Below are 23,081 nucleotides of genomic sequence, written 5' to 3' on the forward strand. Positions count from 1 at the left end.
AATTATAATGGACATTTCCACTGTGAAACAGAAGGAAAAATATATTTAATTGATCGTTAAAGGAAACCGAAAAAGAAAGGAGAGAGCTCACCTCAAGATCTACAGCAGTCAAAAAAGTACAAAAATTAACAAGTCGTAGCAGTCAGGCGTGAATTCGAAGAGTCGCACATTTTGGAAATTAGATGCGAGAATAAATTTCAGTCACACGCGTGTCGGTTGGAACCGAAGTGAGACAGCGGGTCGCAAGTATGTAGGTCAGAAACGTTATTATAAACAGAGTAACGTCGCCGGGGAAGGGCGAGACCAAAAGTTAAATATTATTTATGATGGACAAGTATGCGTGGTGTAGACTGCGATGTTCTAAAATTCTGGTTTTTAGTTGTCTACCAGTCTGCCCCACGTATGATGCGTCGAAATCTCGGCAAAAGATCTTATAGACCACATTACTCGTTGCGGAAGTCGGAAGAGCATCCTTCTAAACTTTGATAAATTTGTTTAATTTATTAACGCTGTAGTATGATAAATAAGTGTCTGATTCCCTGAAAATATCTTTTGAATTTGACTGAAATTGAAGGAAAAAATGGAACGGTAAACCATTTTTAAAGGCATCGTCGTCAGAAGTATCGTCAGGATTTTGTTTTTTTGTTTGTTTAAATAATAGACTTTTTATTAATAAATGCTGATGATGGCTCAAAGGAAGAGCCGAAACGTTCGTTACATTTGAAGACACGTTTTAATTTTTATTGCGCACCACGTTCCGCGCCTGACTCGCATTCGCCGTTTATATTGTTGACATTTTCACGAGTCTAATTATTTGATTAAAAAAATTATTGTAGAAAATAAACGTAATTAGAATTATAATCACATAAATTATTTACATAAAATAAAAATACAATTATAACGTTAATAAAAACAAAATAAAATAAGGAAAATATAACTCAATAATTTGACAAAACATTATCTATGAATCGTGTCTGCAGTGCGTGAGAGAACGATAACGAGACAAATGCGTAATGCGCTCGACGAACTTGAGGTGGTCGAGGGCCCGTAGAGTGTAGAGTTGTAGAGTGTAGAGTGGAAACAGCGCGAGGAGTGGGGACGGATTCCCCACTCCTCGCGCCTTCAAGGCTGCTCGCGAGTAAGCTTTTGCCGAGGCCTGCTGTAGACCAGGCTTGTCTAACTGCTAGAAGCGAAGGAGCCACTGCTCCCACTCTTACCGCTTCAGACTTCCCCCACCATTCAGTAGTGTTAGTAGTGGGGCAGCGGTTTCTCGCAGCATGAGTAGAGTATAGCTATATTCAATTGGGATCTGACATTCGTCGCCATGACATCTGGTGGTCGAAAGTGAAAGCACTCCATGGTATGGTTACAGATCTCGTGGCATTGTACAGGCTTGACGTGCGGTCGTACTGGCTTTGCGTTACTGGCTTTGTATTTTTATTAATATGGAATTTTCTCCGCGTTGTAAATCTACGAGCAGAATTAAGTGTTCAGTTTGCGGTTGTAAAAGTAAGGTTGATCGTAATTTAAATGTTCGATTTCATTTCTCGAAAATTTAATTTAGCAGTTGAATTTTTGATATTTTTTATTTTATTTCACATAATGAGTAATAGCAAGTAGTTTATTAAAATGTTAAACACATATATCATCTTATATCAACTTTTAAAATAAACTTTATCACATTAACATGTTAACATTAATATAAATATATACTCATTCTTTTAACTTTTTCTATATCTTATAATCCTGTATCTAATGACTTCCTATATCTAATGACTTTCTATATCTTATAACTTTTAACCCTTTTCTATTTTTGAAAACTTTTGTATATAATCTTTTATATAATCTTGTAATCATTTCTATATTTTATAACTTTTAACTTTTTTATAATCCTATGACTCTATGTTTTCACTAGCATCTTTTATTGAACTTTCAGTTCTTAAACAGATTTCATGCAACATAATGCCATAGTATACTTTTTTTAATTCTTTTAACATTGTGTAAGAGTATAAGTATTTTTCTTTCAAATAAATTTTTTTTAGGGGGGGAAGTTTAATGAAAGATAAAGAAAATATTTATTTGAAAGAAAAACATCGATATTATGGACAGGTGCAATTAGGAATGGCAGTGCTCAATTTAAAGTCAACTTTGTTTGTGATATATTCTACTTTTGATAAAAATTTATTTATTCTAAGGGTGAATCGAAATGAAATATTTCTTACCACAATGTTAAAAGAATTAAAAAAAAGTATACTATGGCATTATGTTACATGAAATCTGTTTAAGAACTGAAAGTTCAATAAAAGATGCTAGTGAAAACATAGAGTCATAGGATTATAAAAAAGTTAAAAGTTAGAAAATATAGAAATGATTACAAGATTATATAAAAGATTATATACAAAAGTTTTCAGAAATAGAAAAAGATTAAAAGTTATAAGATATAGAAAGTCATTAGATATAGGAAGTCATTAGATATAGGAAGTCATTAGATATAGGATTATAAGATATAGAAAAAGTTAAAAGAATGAGTATATATTTATATTAATGTTAACATGTTAATGTGATAAAGTTTATTTTAAAAGTTGATATAAGATGATATATGTGTTTAACATTTTAATAAACTACTTGCTATTACTCATTATGTGAAATAAAATAAAAAACATCAAAAATCCAACTGCCAAATTAAATTTTGGAGAAATGAAATCGAACATTTAAATTACGATCAACCTTACTTTTACAACCGCGAACTGAACACTTAATTCTGCTCGTAAATTTACAACGCGGAGAAAATTCTATATTAATAAAAATACAAAGCCAGTAACGCAAAGCCAGTACGACCGCACGTCAAGCCTGTACCAGAGAGAAGAATGAGAGACGACACGGCTCGGTTTTAGGTGATCCGCGAACGCGATACGCCCTCTGGGAACGACGTAAAACGTGCACATGAACTACGTAGCCAGTGCCCACGTTTGGGCCACGGGGTAACACATATGTGCACGATTTAGGTTGCGTTCCGTGCTAATGTCGGTAACGCAAAGTTATTGATTTTTCGTTATGTGAGCGAGCGAGAAGATATAAGAGTGAGCGAGATGACAATAAGAGCGAGCGAGACAGTAATTGGAGTGAGCGAGATGAGAATAACACATGCAGAAGGCTCGGGGGTGGGGATCTGATCGAGGATCGAGCATCGAGTCTTTTCCTTGCGCGCCGTTGTTCTTATCTCGCTCACTCCTGTTACTGTCCTACTCGCTCTTATTGACGACTCGCTTACTTTTATACCTTCTCGCTCGCTCACGTAACAGCTGTGTTTTAAGACCGACACGCTTTAGAATTTATGCAAATTATCACATTTAACATTTTTTATATACACCGGGATACACATGTATAATTATATTATAATAAACGATTTACGACAACGAATCGAGAATAATTTTATTCAATGCAACTCGCTATAACTGTTACTCATTATTACTTATAGTGCTACTGTGACACTTATATATTATACTGTTTCTAACGCGACGATGTATGTACACACAATTTTTTTTTTTTTTAGCAGGGAGGGGAAAATGCCTGACGCACACCCGCGTCGGCCGTCCGGCGGGGTAGTGTGGGGCTTGCACCCACTTAAAACCATAATTTTTTAAGGCTATGCTATATAAACTATTTATATTTAGCTGATGTGCAATTTAAACATAGAACGCATTTTTTAAAAAATTTATCAGAAAACGCAGAAAAAAAATTTAAACTTAGAAGTTTTATTTGAATACTTTGTGTTGCTGTTAATGAGCATGACGTAAAGACCACAATCACAGTTGAAATAATTGCATAAATCTTCGACTAACAGGTTTCATCACGGGGAAATATACATAAATGTAGGTTTCCTTTAATAAAAATATCAGTTGTATTTTTGACGTCTTTTTTTCTCATATTTATATTTTACGACGTTTGTTATTGCAAATGATTTATGAAAATCATTGATGTATAGTGCGTGTGTACGTTACTTTTTAGTTTTAGTAGTACTTTTAGTAGTAACACTTTTAATAGTTTAATTATTATAGTTGTAGAATAACGTGCGCAACACTTAACATGCTAATGTTAATAGCAACATATAATAAATCTAAATATACTTTTTTAAATCTTTATTATAATTTGCATCTTATTACGCATCATTGATAACAAGAAAATGCATGATTTTACAATTTCGTAGCATGATCAGTAGTAAGTGGCTAGGTATGGGGCGTCAAAACAAACCCCCACCACCGACCCCGCCGGCGCCAGGGGCGTGGCCAGACGTGACCTCGGAGCGCTCTGATTGGCTGTCGTGAGAGGGGTGGGGGTAACGAGGTAATTAAATGGAGCGTTTTGATTGGATACCCCATACCTAGCCAGCGTTTTGATTGGATACCCCATACCTAGCCATCGTCTGATTGGCTCCCCCCGCCTAGGGTGTCTGGCTGCATTGAGGGGGTAGCACGTGATAGACAAAAATGGTGGGGGCAAATGGAGTGTTTTGATTGGATACCCCATACCTACCCAGCGTCTGATTGGCTCTCCCGCGTCTAAGGTGTCTAGTGTCTAGTGACTTTTTTGGGGCTGCACGTGGTAAAAGACTACGAAACAAAAATGTCGGATTCAAAATAGTAACTAAATGGCGCGTTTTGATTGGATACTCCATACCTACCCAGCGTCTGATTGGCTCTTTCGCCTAAAGCTCACCAGCGTCTTTTTGGGCCTGCACGTGGTGGACGACGCTAAGTCACAAGGAAAAATAGCGGAAGTGTCGACCAGCGCCATTTTGGCGGGAGCACGTGGTAGACGACGCTAAGCTAAAATAAGGATATGATGCTAAGATGCCGAAAACGGAAAGTGGAATTTTTATGTTTTTAGAAAATAGTTTTTATGATTTATGACCGTGTTCTTTTAGGACTTGGGTCTGGACAAAGAGTTTTCGAAACAATGAAATACGTAAAACTTATTTTCTGGAGAAAGAAGAGGGTAAAACAGGAACGGTCAGGTTCGCTTTGTAACGTGACAAAATTATTTCGTTTTAAATAAAAGTTTTTATTATTGAGCGCATTCGAAAAATATTTACGAGGTAGACTTCAACTAATTCTGAAAAAATAAGAGAAAAGGAATTTGTTGCGGAGAACGTGAGGATTGAAGAAAAATAGAAGAAAGTAGAAGTTACAAAAAATGTTTATTGCTACAAATTCTTCTTCATAGGAAAAATACAAATTGTTCAAACAATAATGTTATAAAATTTACAATCCGCGATTCGACAAAATTATACGACGGATTTCGGTGAAGCGCAGCAAAATAAGTTCTAAAAATACTATATTAAAATACATATCGAGGAAAGTTAAATCGGTTATTTGCGTACGTACATTACGCTCGATGTCGTTGTAATTTCCTCTGAGAGTTAATTTCACAATATCTTCATCTATATAATTGTTAGGAAGATTTAACTCTATTTCTTTAATAAGATAACGCGCGCAATTGTTAACATTTTCAGCCACTGATTTTAATTGTGATAAATGTGCATCGATACATTTCGCAATATTTTTCAGTCCGATAAATGTAGGCTTCTGCATCACAATTGCCACTGCAAAAGTTTTTCGTTTCTTCGTCGGTGGACAATTTTCCTCGTCTGTTCGTTGATCCATCCCGGTGGAAGTACTCTCCTCGTTTTCCTTGTACGCCAGCAATATGGATCTTGCTCCGTAGGCCGATGTAAAATTGACGGAGATATTGTTAATGGAGATAGAATTCGGCTTCAATTTGGTTTCTCCATTTAAATATTCGCTCACGAGTCCCATGTTCTCTTGAAACTGCTGCCACGATTTCTCGTCGAAATAAACGCTGTCCGCACAGTTGCCGGTTAATTTGACCAGCGGCACGAAAACCCCCTCGGGTGTTGCTTGTAAACCCACGTGAATTCTCTTCGTATGGGAGCTGTTGAGTCCATATGTTGTCGATAGCAGCATATGTAATTGCTCGTTTCTTCCCTCGAAGTAGCGTCCCTTATCGGAAATCCCTTTATCAGGAATAACGCGTGTGAACATCCGCTTTTAGAATTATTAGCGTCTTCTCTGTGACTAGCCATTGTTCTTATTTCTTCGTAATATCGACAGACACACACACACACACTAATTGAAAAGTCAGATGTGAGAGTTATACTTTTTCACTGGTGTACGACTTGTCGCTTCGAACGATGGGACTCAAATGATTTTGACTTCGTAACGTTAGTCAAAACGTTAACTTCGCTTGCGTCGTTTTAGAAAAATTAGTCGGCGCGCGCAGAAAAAAATTAGAAAACTCTAGATTTTTCTAGACTTTTCTAGATTTTGTTAGTTTAAACTATAAATTCTGAAGTATAGGGAGCTAAGAAAATTTGTTAATAAAAAGTTCGGCTAAAAATTTTATACAAAAAGTGTAATAGTTAAAAAATTTTTAAATAAAAATATTTTTAAGAAATAAAGGAACAACAAAAATCTATCCAAGCTCTTCTTCTGCCGGAAGCAATAAATCAATAAATTTTCCGGTTGTAGTAATAAATCCTTCTAGTTAATGGGACATATAACATTAGTAGAAAAATTCAATGGAGAATTCTTTGTAAGTTTTTAGATAAAAATGTGTTTTTGTGTAAACCGATTGTGTGTTTAACCGAACTCTTTTTGTGTTGGGAACAATAAATCAATAAATTTTCTGGGTTGTAGTAATAAATCCTACTAAATGTATGATGGAACAAAGCATTACTATAGAAATTTCTAATAAAGAATTCTTTGTAAGCCCTTAGATAAAAAAATTTGTTTTCGAGAATGGAAGAGTAAAGGCATAGAAAAACTTTCACCGAAAATTTTCACGCTTTCATCGGTAAGGGAGAGTGGGTAGAGAGTGGGGAAAGCCTCAAATTTGTTAACCAATATCCTAGCTAGACAATTTTTGACTCACCTTTATTCTAGATGGTTTTGGAAATATTTCCAACTATAAATAGCCTGTAACACCATAGCTAAGAGTTAGTTCTTACTTGTCCAATCTTACTGGAGTCGTCTTGTACGCTCTTAGTCAGTCAGGCAAGTGTAGTGCTTCGAAAAAATGTCTCTCCGTGTAATTTTAGTGGAGTTTTTTAAAGTGAGTTGCAATTTAAGCAATCGCTTAAATGAGCAACGCGAGTTTGTAGAAGCAGTGTCAAACGACGAAGAGTCTAATTACAGACTATTCGGACGTTTCGTGGATGGGTGTAGCAATACCTTGTTATGTGTGATGAACGAACTGGGTTACTGTGGAAGAAATGAAGCAATGGTGAACATTATTTTAAACGAAATAGAAACGCGCAGAGCTGTTGGCCACGTGAAAGAAGACGCAGGAAGAGGCCATATAGCAAGATTCCTGCGTCGTAACGGAGGAACAGGTAAGTGTTAGAAATAAAAATTGTACCTTAAAATTTTAATATAGCGGAGTTTATCATTAAAATTTAAATTAATTTAATAGTGGAGAACCGCATTGCCGTTGTCCAACCGGTCCGACGAGGACAGAGACGTCGAGCGGAAGAGGACATTGCTGAGGAGGCAGTACCAGCACGTAAGTTGGAAATAATAAAATTAATTAATTATTAAAAATAACGATTATTATAAATATTAAATTTTATAGGAAGAGCTAGATTCGCGGCACCACCACCCGCAAACATCCCCGTCATCGATTTATCTTCTGGTAAGAGACTAATAATAACACGTAAAAGCTAACTCTTGCAATATTAGTATAATAAAAAATATAATTTATACTGTTTTAGATGATGATGATGAAGAAGAAGTAGAACAAGAAGAAGAGGAGGTGAGAATTGTGAGCTCACCCGATTCGGCCGTGTTTACGCCTCGTAAGTTTCAAAAAATAAGTTAAGATAAAAATTTAGCAGCGAATAAAAGAAATAACCGAAATGTTACATTTTACCAGGAAGGGAAGAATCGCAATTAGATGATGATGTTTTCACTCCGGGCATCGACGAGGTGATCGACCGAATATTAATGGAATCCGAGGAGGAAGAGGAGGAGGAGGAGGAAGAGGAGGAAGCACAAGAACAAGAACAAGAAGAAGAAGTTTGAAACGCAGAAGAGCCGCAGCAAGAGATGGAGGAGGAAGACGACGACGAGGAGGAGGAGGAGGAAGAGGAAGAGGAAGAGGAAGAACAAGAACCAGAACAAGAACGAGAAGAAGAAGTTCGAAACGCAGAAGATACGCAGGAGGTGATGGACGAGGTGGAGGAGGAGGAGGAGGAGGAGGAGGAGGAGGAGGAGAGTGAAAATAATATTAATAATATCGATGATGATATTAGCGATTCCGATGACGATAACGACGACGACGACGACGAGAGATACGCACCTAACGAATATGAAGGTAATAATATTTCTCTATTATATTATATTTTTATTTCCGTAATTTATTGATCTAATCACAAGTAATTATTTCTGATTAGATGTTTCTTACTCCCCGGTTCGACCTTTGTCTCCGGAAAATGAATAAGAGACAAAGATTTAAAAAGATTTAAAAAAGAAGAAGAACACCGACCTACGCTAGTGATAAAAGCAACTAAAGGTAAGTTACCTTAGTATGCTCTATCGCGGTCGTGAAAAAAAATTTAACTCTTTAAACTCAATATAAATCAATATTATATGAGACTAAGTTTTTTAATTTTTTCAGTACAGTCGGGTGGAGGAGGTGCGGACCGTCCTACCGTTGCTGTTGCTCCGAACACTGACAATGATGATTCGCAAACGCAGAGTGCTAGTGGGGAGGAGGAGGGGGAAAATACTGCTGCTGCTACCGACGCTGACGGATCTCAGTCGCAGAGAGTCGGACAGGCGGAGGAGGGGGAAAATATCCCCGTGGAGAGGGAACAAGAGGAACATCTGGTACAGGCACGTCAGCAGGATCGCCAGGTCGGACAATTTAATTATATAGATTTAGTGGCAGAAAACGCGCGTCAATTTAGAAATTTCCGGATACTCGGTAGGGAGGCCAGTTTTCGAGTACGTCCGATACCCGTAGGCGAGGATACCGTGCGTTGGCTAGAAAACGCGTTCCGCGAGATTCACGCGTATGCGTTACGTACGACTGGGCCGGGAGATTACGTCGGATTATCGTTTGAGTCGGCGGAACTAACGCACGGTCCGGCGGGGCTATCGTTTCGCCCGGTACGAGACTTAACTCCCGAGAATATATGGGATCTCGTGAGCTCGATCGCGCAAAGTAACGGGGGAATAGATATCGCGCAAAATTTCGACGTGCGCGTTTTCAACGTTGCGATGCCAGTGGGGCGTAGGGGTGCGATAAAGAGGTTAACGGCCATCACTAAGCGGTCAATTTTAGATCTCGGGAATAGCGATAATTTGTGTCTACCTCGTTCCCTCGTGTTGGCACGAATTTATCGCGAGCGCGGAAATCTACGTACGGGAGTGTTGCACGACAGGTGGAATACCGTAAGATGCCGGACTTCCGCGCTTCAGCGTGAATTAGCGTTGGAGCTGGTGAGGAACGCCGGTGTTACGATACCCGAAGACGGGTGCGGAATTCCGGAGATCGAGCGTTTTCAACATTTTCTCGCAAATGAAAATATAGCAATAATCGTATATAATTCCAACAACTTTGGTAGAGGCGATAATTCTTTGTACGACGGCGCCGAATTACTCGCCTCGTTAGAACGCGAACCTACGTGTCGTTTAAATATTATGTATTACGAGCGTACGCACCATTACAACCCGATATTGAATTTGAATGCTGCCGCCGGTACTCAAAAAAAATTTTGCGTGTCGTGCAACACTGCGTATCGTAAAGACAGAGGACATCGCTGTTCGAAAAAATGTCCGCGTTGTTACACCACTCCCTCGTGCAAGAATCCCGAAGTAGAAATTGTCAGGTGCGCGGCGTGTAATCGTGCGTTTTTCGGAAATTCGTGTTTCGAACGTCATCTCGCGCAAAAATCTTACGACGGTAAATCGCTCGCAAGCGTCTGCAGTTCCGTGAAGATTTGCGATAATTGCGGGCGATTCGTCAAAAGAGGTTCGCGACACGAATGCGGCGTTTCGTATTGCAAGACGTGTTGTTCGTTGCAGTCCGCTAATCATTTATGTTTCATGCGGCCTCTTCACCGTAATACCGAAGTAAACGAAGACCCGGGCGAGGGTACGAGTACTACGTTGGCACGAGGAGAGGTAGCGCCTGGTAACGAAAATGACGGCGCGGATGCAACGAACAAACGTAATAGCAAAAAAGAACGCGTCGCATTCGTGTTCTATGATTTCGAAACGCGTCAAGACGAGACGCTCGAGGGTACGGAGAACGTCAAAGTTCACGTACCGACTCTCTGCGTTGCGCAACAGATTTGCGAAACGTGTGCCGCGATAGACGACATGTCGGTGCGATGCCGTTGGTGCGGAGTGCGCGAGTTTGTATTTCGTCGCGATCCTGTACAAGAGTTCGTCGATTTTGTAACGCGAACGACGAAATGTTACAAAAAAATTATTTGCATCGCGCATAATGCGAAAGCGTTCGACGCGCAATTTATTCTAAAGTATTTAGTTGAAAATACAGAAATGACGGAACAGCCACAAGTAATTTTAAACGGAACGAAAATTGTCGTGATGACGGTCGGACATACAAAATTTATCGATAGTTTAAATTATATGCCGATGAAATTATCAGAATTACCTAAAGCTTTCGGGCTACAGGATACATCGGATAAAGGCATTTTTCCACATTTGTTTAACACCCGCGAAAATCAAGATTATATCGGTCCGATACCCGACACACGATATTTTTCTCCCGAGCATATGAAAGCGGAAGAACGCGAACGGTTTCTTTCGTGGCACGCGGAGATGACGCGTAACAACTTCATTTTTAATTTTCAAAGTGAAATTATTAAATATTGCCGTAACGACGTGGATATTCTTCGACGCGCGTGCATGGCTTACAGAAAATTTTTTTGGAATGCGGAAACGTGTGTCCGTTCGTGGAATGCACGACTATCGCTTCTACGTGCATGAGAGTTTTTCGCAAAAACTTTCTGCGCAAGGAAGAGATAGGAGTCATTCCTGCGAGGGGATATAGATTCGTCGATAATCACTCGCGCAAAGCTCTACAGTGGTTAGTGTGGATGGAGCGCGAGCTCGGACATCCCATAATTCACGCAGGGCGGGGGCGCGAACATAAAATCGACGGCACGCGCGTTGACGGATATTACGAGACGCCGACTAATGACGACGACGAGACGCGACGTTACGTACTACAATTTCACGGTTGCTTTTGGCACGGATGTCCCACATGTTTTCAGGTAAATCGCGATAAAACGCCTTCGACCGCAAATCGCGAGGACACGATCGACGCGCGCTACGAACGAACACTCGCGATGACATGTCGTCTCCAAAAAAAGGGGTACCTTGTGACGGAGATGTGGGAGTGCGCTTTCGACCGTGAGTTGCGAGAAAATCAGGCGATGAGGGATTATCTAGAAAATCACTCATTATTGAAACACGCGCCTCTCGATCCTCGCGACGCGTTTTACGGAGGACGCACGGGAAACATCGCCACCCGTCGCGAAATTCGGGGTACGGAGAAAATACGTTACGTGGACGTATGCTCTCTGTACCCGTACGTATTGAAAACCGGTGCTTTTCCGATCGGTCACCCCGATATTTTTATCGGCGAAGAATGCCGAGCGTTAATCGGAACTGCGCCGAACTATAATTTTGATTCGCTCGAAGGTCTCATCCGATGTCGAGTACTTCCACCGCGCGATCTTTTTCACCCGGTACTCCCATATCGCGTACGCGGAAAATTATTGTTCGCGTTATGTCGTAGTTGCTGCGAAACGTTCTCGCAGGCCGCGTGCACTCACGATAACCCCGCCGATCGTGAATTCGAGGGTACTTGGGTATCCGTCGAATTGCGCAAAGCCGTCGAGAAAGGTTATCTCGTGACAAAAGTGAGCGAAATATGGCAATATAAAGTTGCGCGATATGACCCCGGTACTCGGCAGGGCGGTTTGTTCGCCGAATATATAAATACGTTTTTAAAATTAAAACAAGAAGCTAGTGGGTGGCCGAGCGATTGTCATGATGACGAGGCGAAAGAACGATACCTACGGGAATACGCGGAAACCGAGGGTGTTGTTCTCGATAAGAACAATATCGTCCGGAATCCTGGCCTGCGCTCGGTCGCGAAACTCTGCTTAAATTCTTTCTGGGGAAAATTCGGCCAGCGAACCAATTTGCCTAAGACCGAGGTCGTGAAATCTTGTCAGCGTTTCATGACTTTGCTCACGAGTCCCGAGCACGAGATAATCGACATATTGCCCGTCAACGACGAGGTGATATATGCTTCGTGGCGACTACGAGATGAGGCCGTCGTGGCTTCCCCATTGACAAATGTCGTGATCGCGGCGTACACGACGGCACAAGCGCGCTTAAAACTATACGAATATTTAGAAGCATTAGATAGGCGCGTTTTATATTACGATACCGACTCTTGTATATATTTAAGTACAGGCGATCCGAACGAGTACGAACCGCGCACCGGTAACTTCCTCGGCGACATGACGGACGAGCTCGAGAGCTACGGCCGCGGCACCTATATCGAGAAGTTCGTGTCGGGCGGGCCAAAATTCTACGCTTATATTATTCGTACACCGGACGGACGTACTGTAGAGTCGTGTAAAGTAAAAGGTATTACTTTAAATTATAAGAATTCTTTAGCTGTAAATTTCAATAGTATTAAAAACTTAATAATACAAAGAGAGAGAGAGGGTAGAGGAGAGGAAGAGGGAGGAACGTCGTCGGCGGGGACGGCAATAAATCTGCGTTTTAGTGCAATTCGACGCACCGCGTTTCACGACATTATAACTCGCGAAGAAACGAAAACGTGTGCACCGGTATTGGTAAAACGTAGATTTATCAATAATCGTTATTCACTTCCGTACGGTTACGTGGAGTGAATAACTTTTTCTCCTTCTTCTTTATTTTTAAGTTAGGCTAACACGTTTTCTGCCACATTAGGGTAAAAAAAAGAAAAATGTTTTCGTATTATATTGTAAAGTTTTTTAATTTTGTAAAAATAGTTGTAAGTGTAAAAGGATTTTTGTACATATGTAACTAAAAATATAATGTAGCGATATGTAAATATATTCTGTGTGTGTGTGTGTTTAAATATAAAGTTTCTTGAAATTTGTTTTCTTTCCTCAGAAAATCTAAAAAAAATAAAATATTTTCACATTTAAAGCGTAAATAGTTGCATCATATAATTTCATCCCCTCCCTTTCCCCGCGCTTATTTTTTTTCACAATTTTTATTCTCCGCCCGGAGCATCGCGTACAAGCTCGTCGATCGCGAAGCTCTCGCTGCGGAATCGTAATAAGCTTGTAAGACATGGATAAGCTTATGAGCACCGCGGCGCGAGAATCAGCTGATCGACGGCCGCGGTGATGTTCGCTCGTGCGAGCGTTTGCGGGGGTACGCTGGTGCGCGCGTTCGCCGCCGCCGCCGCCGTTGATTAGCTTATTCCCCCTCCCGTCCCCCTCTCCTCCACAAATTATTCTTTTTGAAGTCACGCACGGAATTTGAGTCGAACATTTCGCAAAATGGACGTGCGCTGGAAACATCCCTGGACGTCGATCGTGTGTGGACCCACCGGTTGCGGGAAGACGATCTTCGTGAAAACCTTTCTCCGACAATTATCTCACATGTCCGACGTACGTTTCGAGAGAGTTTTGTTTTATTACGCGGAGTGGCAGGAGGCTTATCGTCAATTACAATACGACGCGCGCGAGGAAGCAGTGCCGAAGAAAAAAAATATACTTAATTGAATTTCGCGAGGGATTGCCACGTCCGGAAGATTATTCCGCCGATCCGCTTTCCCCAAAATTGGTGATAATCGACGATCTTATGAGAGAATTGTCATCGTGCGACGCGATCGTGGATCTCTTTACCAAAGGCAGTCATCATAAGAATCTCAGCGTAATTCTCATCTCGCAAAATCTTTTTCATCAATGCAAATTACATCGTAGTTTTCAAGAATCCTCGCGATCGTGCGCAAATTCGTCATTTAGCGCGTCAAGTCTTTCCCAATGATCCAAAGTTTCTAGAAGAGGCATACTACGACGCCACGTCGAGGCCGCACGGGTATCTACTACTCGATCTGAAACAATCAACTCCGGACGAATATCGTTTTCGAACGTGCATCTTTCCCGACGATACGGCACATTTCGTCTACGTACCGCGTAGATCATTTTCCAACGGTTACGTATAAAAGGCGCGCACTAGCGCTCGCGCTGGTCAGTCGTGTCAGTTTTCTCGCGATGGAAAAGAAGGAAAATAACGCGAAATCAAACAGAGCGACGAAAAACGCCAGACGTTCGATCAGAAAGAAAAATATCTGTCTTCTCGAGGCGTTGCTGTATTTGAACAAAAATCAACGCGCGACCTTCTTACGGACCGCAGACGATAAATTAATACGGTGTATCGGCGAATGCGCGTTCAACACGCTCAAAGGTAACGTGCCGCTCGAGCGACGTGAAAAAAATCGATTGAGCAAATACAAAGCGACACTGCGTCGCATCTCGTCAAAATGCTGTAATTTGAAGAATAAAAGAAAGCTGCTGGTACAACGAGGCGGATTCTTATCCTATATTATCGGACCTATATTAACCGCCTTACTGTCGCGGATTATCGGCGGCGGTAGAGATTAAAAGGGCGCGTTATGGAAAGGGCAAAGAAGATGGTTTTGATCACTACGGAAAATCTCGAAAGAATGCAGCGTCAATTATCGCAACAAAACGCTCCCCCCGCTGCGTTTGCCGTCGTCGGTAGCGAACGAACGATGGAAAACAGCGAAAATTCGGAGAACGCAAATATTACCGTGCGTACACCCGGGGCACCTCTATCGCGACGCGATGAGGAGATGGGTCGCATTCTTAATTCACCCTTGCCGTCGGGGAGAAATGGAAAAAATATAAAGAGGCACTTTGGCGATATCTTCACTTTGTTCGCGTAGCGCGAAAGCGAAATCGGGACGCGCGTAACGATGAAAAAGACGAAAATGTGGATAGCGATATTCGCGTGTCCGTGACGACAACGACGACGACGGTGACTACGAAACGACGACAACGCGCGATCTCGAATCGACTTTACACTCTAACGGTATTATGGCGAAAAATGACGTCGCGGCAGCCGCCGCCGCCACTGCCGTCGCGTCGAACGATCGTAATTTTGATATGTCGAAAAGCACTAAAAAAATACTGGATAGCGTGCCGAAAACTTATCGTCCGAATGCTCGTTTGCTGTTAAAGTATTTGTTCGATAAAGCAGTTCTGAGTAGAATTAGCTGGAACGAAGATGGAGTCGTTACTATAGACGGCAGCGTTATAAAAGATTCGAATATCGACGACCTGATAAACGAGGCTATGCACGAAAGAAAAACCGTGAAAGCAACGGGGAGACTTCAGTTCGCACGTTTACTTCGCGTCTTAAACGTCCCCGCGGTACTGGTGAGAAATAAGGTATTATTAACCGCTACTTCTTCGAATATCTCGACATTTCAACCTCCCAGGAGTTCCACACCGATAGAGACACCGAAAAGTAGCGTTGATTCGCAGCAGGCGAAGAAAAAACGCTTACTCGATTGGAGTAAACAGAAATGACGGAACTTGAAAAATTCTACTACGATCCGCGATATTACGCTGGCTATTCGGCAACGGATAATCTGACTCGCGCCGCTAAACCGAATTTCTCCCGTAACGAAGTCACGCGCTGGCTCGAAACGCAAGACGCTTACACGTTGCATCGTCCATCACGCAGAAAATTTCCACGGTTGCATTACACCGTGACGAATATCGACGATCTGTGGGAGGCCGATTTGATCGAGCTCCGAAATCTCAAAAGTTACAACGACGGATATTCGTATCTTCTGGTGATTATAGACGTGCTTAGTAAATATGCCTGGGTAGAACCGCTACGAGACAAAACGAGTAATCACGTGACGACGGCTTTCCAGCGCGTGCTCTCGAAAAGTGACGGGCGCGTACCGGTATACCTACAAACGGACAAAGGTAAAGAATTTATCGGGCGTCCGTTGCAAAAGTTTCTGGAAGAAAACGACATTCGTTTTCGCGTAGCCCGTAATCCGGATATCAAAGCTGCCGTCGTCGAGCGCTTCAACAGAACGTTGAAGGAACGAATGTGGCGCTATTTTACGCATAAAAATACGCGGCGCTACATCGATGTTTTGCAGGATATCGTAAGCGCTTACAATCACACCCGTCATTCCTCCATTAGAATGCAGCCGGCTGTCGTTACGAGAGAAAACGCTCGTGTCGCGCGCGAAAATATAATTCGACGATGGAGGACGAGCGAAAAGATGAAACGCGCACGAAAAGCTAAATACAGTGTCGGAGACCTCGTTCGCGTCAGTAGAACAAAAGCTACCTTCGAGAAAGGATACGAAGCGAGGTGGAGTGAAGAGATATTTCGAATTCACCGCGTTCTCGAGTGGCGAAAACCACGCGTGTACGAATTGAGCGATTTAGCGGATGAAGTCATAGACGGTATTTTTTACGAGCAGGAATTAGCTAGGGTAGAGAAAAACTTGCAGGAAGAAGAGTTTATCGTCGATCGCGTGATAAAGACCAGGGGACACGGCGCTAATAAACAGGTGTTAGCTGGCGCGGTTATCCCAGCAAGTTCGACTCTTGGATCCCCGCTTCGAATTTAACTTCTCTTCTTCAAGATGAGGGACGACCAATTTCTCATGGTTCTTCCGAGCAATAGCAGCATGCGCTATTTCCTAGAAAATAAAACCTCGTCATTCGTTACGGAATTACCTCAAACTGTACACTTATAGGGTGCATCCCGATGGAGAAGAAATAGCGGAACGGAACAGTAACGGAAAAGAGATATGGTGGGGGGTTAACCAATCAGAGTAGTTCCGTTTCAATTCCGTTCCGTTATTTAGTGAGTGGGTTCCCCATAGCACGGAGCTGTTACGGAACGGAAAAGGAACGGAAAAATTTCTAACCTATTCTGTCGAAAGTTCGCGAATAAGTGCAGTGAATCGATCGCTTTGCAACATTTTTATTTTTGCAAATAAAGAGCAATATGTCGTCATTGGTAGGTATTACATGTGAAAATAAAATATATATGTTAAAATCCTATGTTAATATGTTAATGCTAATTAACCAAATGTGATATATTTTATTAATTTCCAGAAATTCAAATGTGGATATTGCGGCTGGATTGTTTGGTTCGATGAAAACGGAAAACTTTCACATCCTTGCTTAGCAAATCATACGAATTTAATAATGGATAAAGATCGAAATCTCTTTATAAATGGTACGTATACAAATATTATAATTACAATTTTTATTTATGAACATCTAAATGCGTTGTGGTAAAAAGATATTTACGCCTAGTATACAACCTGATTTGCTAAATTCTCAATTCCATGTATTTTGACATTAATATAATATTATTCATTGTTGCATGCTCCAATCGTTTCGTAGACAAATGTCGATGCAGCGCTAGAAGCGTTCGGCAAAGCAGTGGACGTTGCGACTCAGAGGGAAGTCAAATTGCTGTGCTTGCACGAGGTGGCTTGGTGTCACGTGATACGCTTGAGCTATGACGAGGCATATCGATCCTTATTCCAGCTGCAGCAGCAGTCGAGATGGTCCAAGGGCTTCTACGCCTACTTAGCTATGGGTAACGTCAACATCGCCTCGACGCGACGCCTCGAATAAGCAGATTCGGATTTCTTCATTGTACCACATTTGCAGTTTGTTGCGGAGCGAACGGCAAGTTTGACGTTCTCCTGTCGTTGTACGGAAAGATCCTCCCTTGGTTCCACGAGACGAAAAGCGAGTCGCAACTCGATGTTTTTATCATGCGCAGGATGCCGAAAATTGTCAATAAGGAGACCGGGCATCCTTACACAGTTCTGTATTATAAGTTGCTCGTATACGAATCAATGTACGTGTGGAACGCCCTTCCGTCCTGTACCACCGAATCGCTGCGAGAAATATCGTATGGTAATAATAGATTGATTTCCAGTTCCATCCGTTTTATATCCTGTATTGTCTGATGACTCCTAAATCGTTTGCACAAAAAAATTCTTTATGTTTTATCTATTACGTAACTTTATTATCAGAATGCAAGGAAAATCATTCCGAGGAGCCGATGGTGGGTTTAACTGATCTTATCGAAGGCGCAGCGTGTCTTTATCTAAGAGATACCGAAGCGGCTATTAAAAGTTTCCGAAATTGTTTGAAACGTAGGTATCCGTCCAAGGACGAGTACGACCAGCACATTAGCGCGTTTGCGCTGTACGAATTAGGAAGTAGCCTTAGTAACAATAACATAAGTATATCATATATACATCGTCTATATTTTCGTCATTTCTTATACAATTTTATTGTCTCACATTTTAGAATCCTAACGAAGGCAAAAATTTCCTACTGAAGGCGCAAAATCAGTACAAAGATTATGATTTTGAAACTCGACTCAACTTACGTATACATGCCGCCCTAAAAAATATATAGTAACGTTAACTTGTAAGCGTCCGATATTACGTCACAATGTGAGATAGCTTTAGCATCGAAAAAACATATTTACATTTGGATACAACAGTAACATTTTATGTGTGTTACTATCGTCCAAGATGTTGTTACCTCGTTTAACAATAAAGATCAACGAAGATCAGATTAAGGCAATCAGCACCAGAAATATTTTTATGGATCTTCTCTTTTTATTTTATTAGTATTATGTTTTAAACATAAACATCAATGCAAATTCCATATATATAATTTCGAAGATGAAAGATATTTTAAAGCAGGCAAACTTATATGTATATTATATCGTACAATATATCACATTTATTTAGAGCAACAGATTATATTTACAAAAAGTATACTAAACTTAGTAAAATATAGCAATTTATACAAAGTGAATTACGGGTGTTCTTTTACCCTGTCTAAAAAAATGTGTATGTATAGGCAAACGAAATTAGATCGCATCTTTTTGGATAATTATTTGGAAAAGTTGTTTGCTTGAAAAATGATGTATATACATTTTAGCATTGTCTACATTTACCCTGTACATATATTCTGTACACCCACAAATAAAATAACACGAAAATAAAATAAGAAAATATATTTGAATATTTCATCAAAATGGAATAAATCTTTTCTTTTAATCCAGAACTGTTTTATATTATTACTCTACTTGAAAATGATAAACAAGTCATCTTCTCCCGGTATACGACAATTTACGTATTTCGTATTTATTTTGTACTTTTTGATTTCGATGACGCCGGAGAGACTGGAGACAGTGACGTAGGATTGTCATTGATGATGGGAATAAGATCAGGTATGCGAAAATCATATAACGGTGCTCTCTCTTTACGGCACTTATTAAATCTTCATCTAACTTTTCTGTATCGTGGTCGTTAGTGTGTTCTTGACGGTTTTGAGCAATATTTTCTTTTTCGCAGGCAGTGCTGTTATTCTCACTCTCGACGTGTGTTTCTAAAGAATCTAAATAATAACAGATTTAGTTTTACAACAAATTTATATGTGGCGGTCAGCTGTCCGCCACGACCGCGCGACGGTGCGCACGCGACGCCGGCAGTATTACGGGAGGCGCGCGGCGCGGGCGACGGCACGGTATCGATCGGCCGGACAGTTCGAAGCGCCCGCTACGCGGCGCATCGCCGGCGGATTTACTCGTAAGAAAAGTTCGACATCGACTGCTATATAAAGGGCAGCTCAGCGGGGCTTCTCCAGCTTTCCTCGAGATAGCCAGTCAGGGCGTGCTCACCACCAGGGCCCCTGACATAACTCTCTTTTGACAGGGTGTGCTCACTACCAGGGCCCCTGACATTCGGAGTGTGCTCTTCAGGGCCTTCGTTTATACCTGCTTTGCAGGGCGTTAACTTACTGCGGTAAGAGTCAACCGACACCCTGCCGCGGAAAGGTTTTCGGGGTCATAGTGACCCAGCCCGTCGGGCAACACCGAATCCGGTGGAGACCAAGGCACTGCCTTCTCCAACTCCGATTCCTGCTCCTGCTCCTGAGGGTATTCCGAAGAATCCTACCCTGATCTCTAAGGTAGAGATTCCATCGTGGAAGCTTATTCCGAGGACCAAGACGACGTGGAGGTTTACCCCGATTGCCAACTGGGGTCATACTGACCCGGCCCGTCGGGCAACATTGAAATCGGTGGTAGCCAAGGTTCCATCTACTCCAACTCCAATTCCGGCTCCGACTCCTGAGGATAAACCAAAGAGTCCTAACCTATTTTCTGAGGAAGAGACTCCACCGTGGAAGCTTATCCCAATCACCATTCCGGCTCCTAAGTTCAAGACGACGTGGAAGTTTATCCCGGTTACCATTCCGGTTACTGAGCCGGTTATCAGGATAAAAGATCCACTTCCGTTCTCCAAGGTAGAGACATTACTACCTTGGAAGCTACAACTCATCGATTTCCAAGTGTCTCATATCCGACATCTTCCTAACCCGAGCGAACCTGGGAATTCTGTATCAACACAGACGGAATCTATTTTCAAGACTCCTCCACGACCTCGACTTCCTCGGGCCCGATTCAGTCCCATTCCGTCTACTCCAAGAGGCAAGCCAGGGACTCCCGGACGTAATCTTATTATCCCGCGGAATATTAGTTCCAAGAAGAAGAGGTCCCTAACATTCTAGAAACTCATTTAGAATGAGAATATTACACTATACACTAATAACTTATATTGACACACACGACCACCTACTTATACATATTAAAGAAATATTTTATCTGTACATAGAGCATGAATAAATAGAGCGAGATTTTACCTAATTAAAAAAGATTCGTTATTGTGGGAATCGACGTACCTTCACCCGATATCCTACACCACATATATATCATTTACATATTCTAACCATTAGTTATATTGAATATATATTGCCTCTCTTGTACACAAATATACGTACCATTTATAAAGAGATTTCGATCTTTATCCATTATTAAATTCGTATGATTTGCTAAGCAAGGATGTGAAAGTTTTCCGTTTTCATCGAACCAAACAATCCAGCCGCAATATCCACATTTGAATTTCTGGAAATTATTAAAATATATCACATTTGGTTAATTAGCATTAACATATTAACATAGGATTTTAACATATATATTTTATTTTTACATGTAATACCTACCAATGACGACATATTGCTCTTTATTTGCAAAAATAAAAATGTTGCAAAGCGATCGATCCACTGCACTTATTCGCGAACTTTCGACAGAATAGGTTAGAAATTTTTCCGTTCCTTTTCCGTTCCGTAACAGCTCCGTGCCATGGGGAACCCACTCACTAAATAACGGAACGGAATTGAAACGGAACTACTCTGATTGGTTAACCCCCCACCATATCTCTTTTCCGTTACTGTTCCGTTCCGCTATTTCTTCTCCATCGGGATGCACCCTTACACGGTGAATGGGAAGTGGCGCTTAGCGAGATTCAATTTCCCAGTACTCTTTTACACTTGCGCTATAAGGAAAATGAAATCCTCTTCTACGATACTAAACCGGAAGAAGAAAAAGAGAAAGTACAGGTGGCGAAAAAAAGCATATTTTGATTCGGACTTTACAAAAATACCAGATAACTTATCTCGGCGATTAATGAAGCATGCAAACAAGCTGACTCACACTTTTATTTAGATCAACAAGAGAAGACTGGAGGAAAAACCCACATCAGCATTACTTGTAACGCAAGTGAATGCAATCTAATACATCATATGTGCCTTTCCGATACTCTTCTACAAATACTCGGTTTAGGTTGTGACCGGAACAACGAATGAAACTATAAAAGTTGAAATATAGCCACTTACTACTTGGGCTGAATTTACGGTCGCCACTGTATTTTCAGGCTTAAATACAGAAACCTTATTCAACTGCGTTGCCCCGTCCTTCCTTCTCAGCAAGATGGCTGTCGTTTCTACGTCGCGGACGCGTTCAAGGCCGTCGGCCACGCCCTTGTTAAGCGAAGCGTATATACGGAATTTCGGATAGGATGTTCACTGGGGTCGCGAATCAATACTTGTTTTGTTTATTATAAACAAATAACAATTTATTAATTAGATTGTACAGCAATCTCTCTTCGCGCGCGTGTTCGCTCGATCGCGTGGAAGTACGTCGAGTTTTATCGAAACGCCGCTACTTTCGTATGTGTGGATCGTAATGATCAAATTAAGCGCAATAGGATTTCCCGTATCGCGCACTCACTGTCTCTATGAATGTATCAATCACGCTACTGACGCTAGCGGATAACGGGATAAGACCGCCTCTATCGATTTTTATGACGCAACCGTGCTACGTGTTAACGTCTCGAAAGTTCACGACGGACTGTCCGGGAGGAACGGGCCGAGTTCTCCCACCTTAGACTCACGCATGCGCTGAGTCCTCATTTTAGGCGCGCAGCCATCGTACTGGCTGTTCGTACCCTTGGGTGTAGATGGTACGATTCCATCTGCACTTCACACACCGAGTCGCTCTTGGGACTCGGCACCTTTTCATGAGATGCTACACTAAAGTGCAACGGCGTGCATTGGCTTTCGCGCTCGCGTGAACCAAACACGTCGCTGCACGCAATCTCGCGCAAGCGAACCCAAAGTCACTCGATTTGCACCGAGTGACTCTCAACGTCACAACAGACGAATCCTATGAAACCAGGTAAGTATTCGTTTTCTCTTTCTTTCAGGTACCCAGGATCGTTATGGAATCGTCTCATCTAATCACCGGAGTCGGTGTAATAAAGGTAAGTATAAAAGGTAAGTGTAACGCGGATTAAATTTACCGCACGCATAATCGCATAATAATAATTTCTTAATTCGACAGGGAATAATGTTTAAGTATGAAAATCATGAATATAATATCAAATTGGCTGAATGCCTTCTAAAAGTGTAGTAAGTTCACAAAAGTGTAATAGAGTGTAAATAAATATGATGAAAATCAATGCATAATGCAGCGTTAAATAAATCTTTGCCTGGAATGACTCCATTTGGCTGT

The 23,081-nt window shown here is 41.3% G+C and overlaps 3 protein-coding genes, 1 long non-coding RNA gene and 1 pseudogene across 5 annotated transcripts; 3 read left to right on the plus strand and 2 right to left on the minus strand.

The window, feature by feature from the left end:
• Positions 1-5,261: 5,261 nt before the first annotated feature.
• On the minus strand, positions 5,262-6,062 carry LOC139779268 (uncharacterized). Its single transcript, XM_071717571.1, has one exon. It carries the CDS (start codon positions 6,060-6,062, stop codon positions 5,262-5,264), a length of 801 nt encoding a protein of 266 aa, XP_071573672.1.
• A 5,387-nt stretch (positions 6,063-11,449) lies between these two features.
• Positions 11,450-13,153, plus strand: LOC139779285 (uncharacterized). The gene has a single exon (XM_071717593.1). The coding sequence runs from the start codon at positions 11,486-11,488 to the stop codon at positions 12,980-12,982; it is 1,497 nt and encodes a 498-aa protein (XP_071573694.1). The 5' UTR covers positions 11,450-11,485; the 3' UTR covers positions 12,983-13,153.
• A 471-nt stretch (positions 13,154-13,624) lies between these two features.
• LOC139779269 (uncharacterized) lies at positions 13,625-14,292 on the plus strand (annotated as a pseudogene).
• A 2,790-nt stretch (positions 14,293-17,082) lies between these two features.
• LOC139779274 (tetratricopeptide repeat protein 39C-like) lies at positions 17,083-18,745 on the plus strand. Of its 2 annotated transcripts, none has more exons than XM_071717579.1 (5): positions 17,083-17,147; positions 17,246-17,369; positions 17,540-17,738; positions 17,813-18,064; positions 18,184-18,745. In XM_071717579.1, exons 2-5 carry the CDS (start codon positions 17,367-17,369, stop codon positions 18,492-18,494), a joined length of 765 nt encoding a protein of 254 aa, XP_071573680.1. In that variant the 5' UTR covers positions 17,083-17,147; positions 17,246-17,366; the 3' UTR covers positions 18,495-18,745. The 2 variants fall into 2 exon arrangements, with proteins under 2 accessions (XP_071573680.1, XP_071573679.1); XM_071717578.1 differs by having other exon boundaries at positions 17,087-17,151.
• Positions 18,746-18,884: 139 nt separating this feature from the next.
• On the minus strand, positions 18,885-21,493 carry LOC139779275 (uncharacterized). The gene is made up of 3 exons (XR_011719845.1): positions 21,229-21,493; positions 21,011-21,134; positions 18,885-19,567 (listed from the first exon to the last, which is right to left on the minus strand). It is a non-coding gene; the product is annotated as an uncharacterized lncRNA (long non-coding RNA).
• Between the last annotated feature and the right edge of the window lie 1,588 nt (positions 21,494-23,081).

This window comes from Temnothorax nylanderi, unplaced genomic scaffold, assembly GCF_030848795.1.
Source record: "Temnothorax nylanderi isolate EJ_2023f unplaced genomic scaffold, tnyl_v1.0 TNYL_tig0217_pilon, whole genome shotgun sequence".
NCBI classification, from domain to species: domain Eukaryota; kingdom Metazoa; phylum Arthropoda; class Insecta; order Hymenoptera; family Formicidae; genus Temnothorax; species Temnothorax nylanderi.

Coding starts and splice junctions, on each gene's coding strand:
- LOC139779274 (XM_071717579.1), top strand. Junction 17,739..17,812: donor CTACGCCTACTTAGCTATGG/GTAACGTCAACA, acceptor CCACATTTGCAG/TTTGTTGCGGAGCGAACGGC. Junction 18,065..18,183: donor GCTGCGAGAAATATCGTATG/GTAATAATAGAT, acceptor CTTTATTATCAG/AATGCAAGGAAAATCATTCC.
- LOC139779268 (XM_071717571.1), bottom strand. CDS start 6,062: ATGTTCACACGCGTTATTCCTGATAAAGGGATTTCCGATAAGGGACGC.
- LOC139779285 (XM_071717593.1), top strand. CDS start 11,486: ATGAGGGATTATCTAGAAAATCACTCATTATTGAAACACGCGCCTCTC.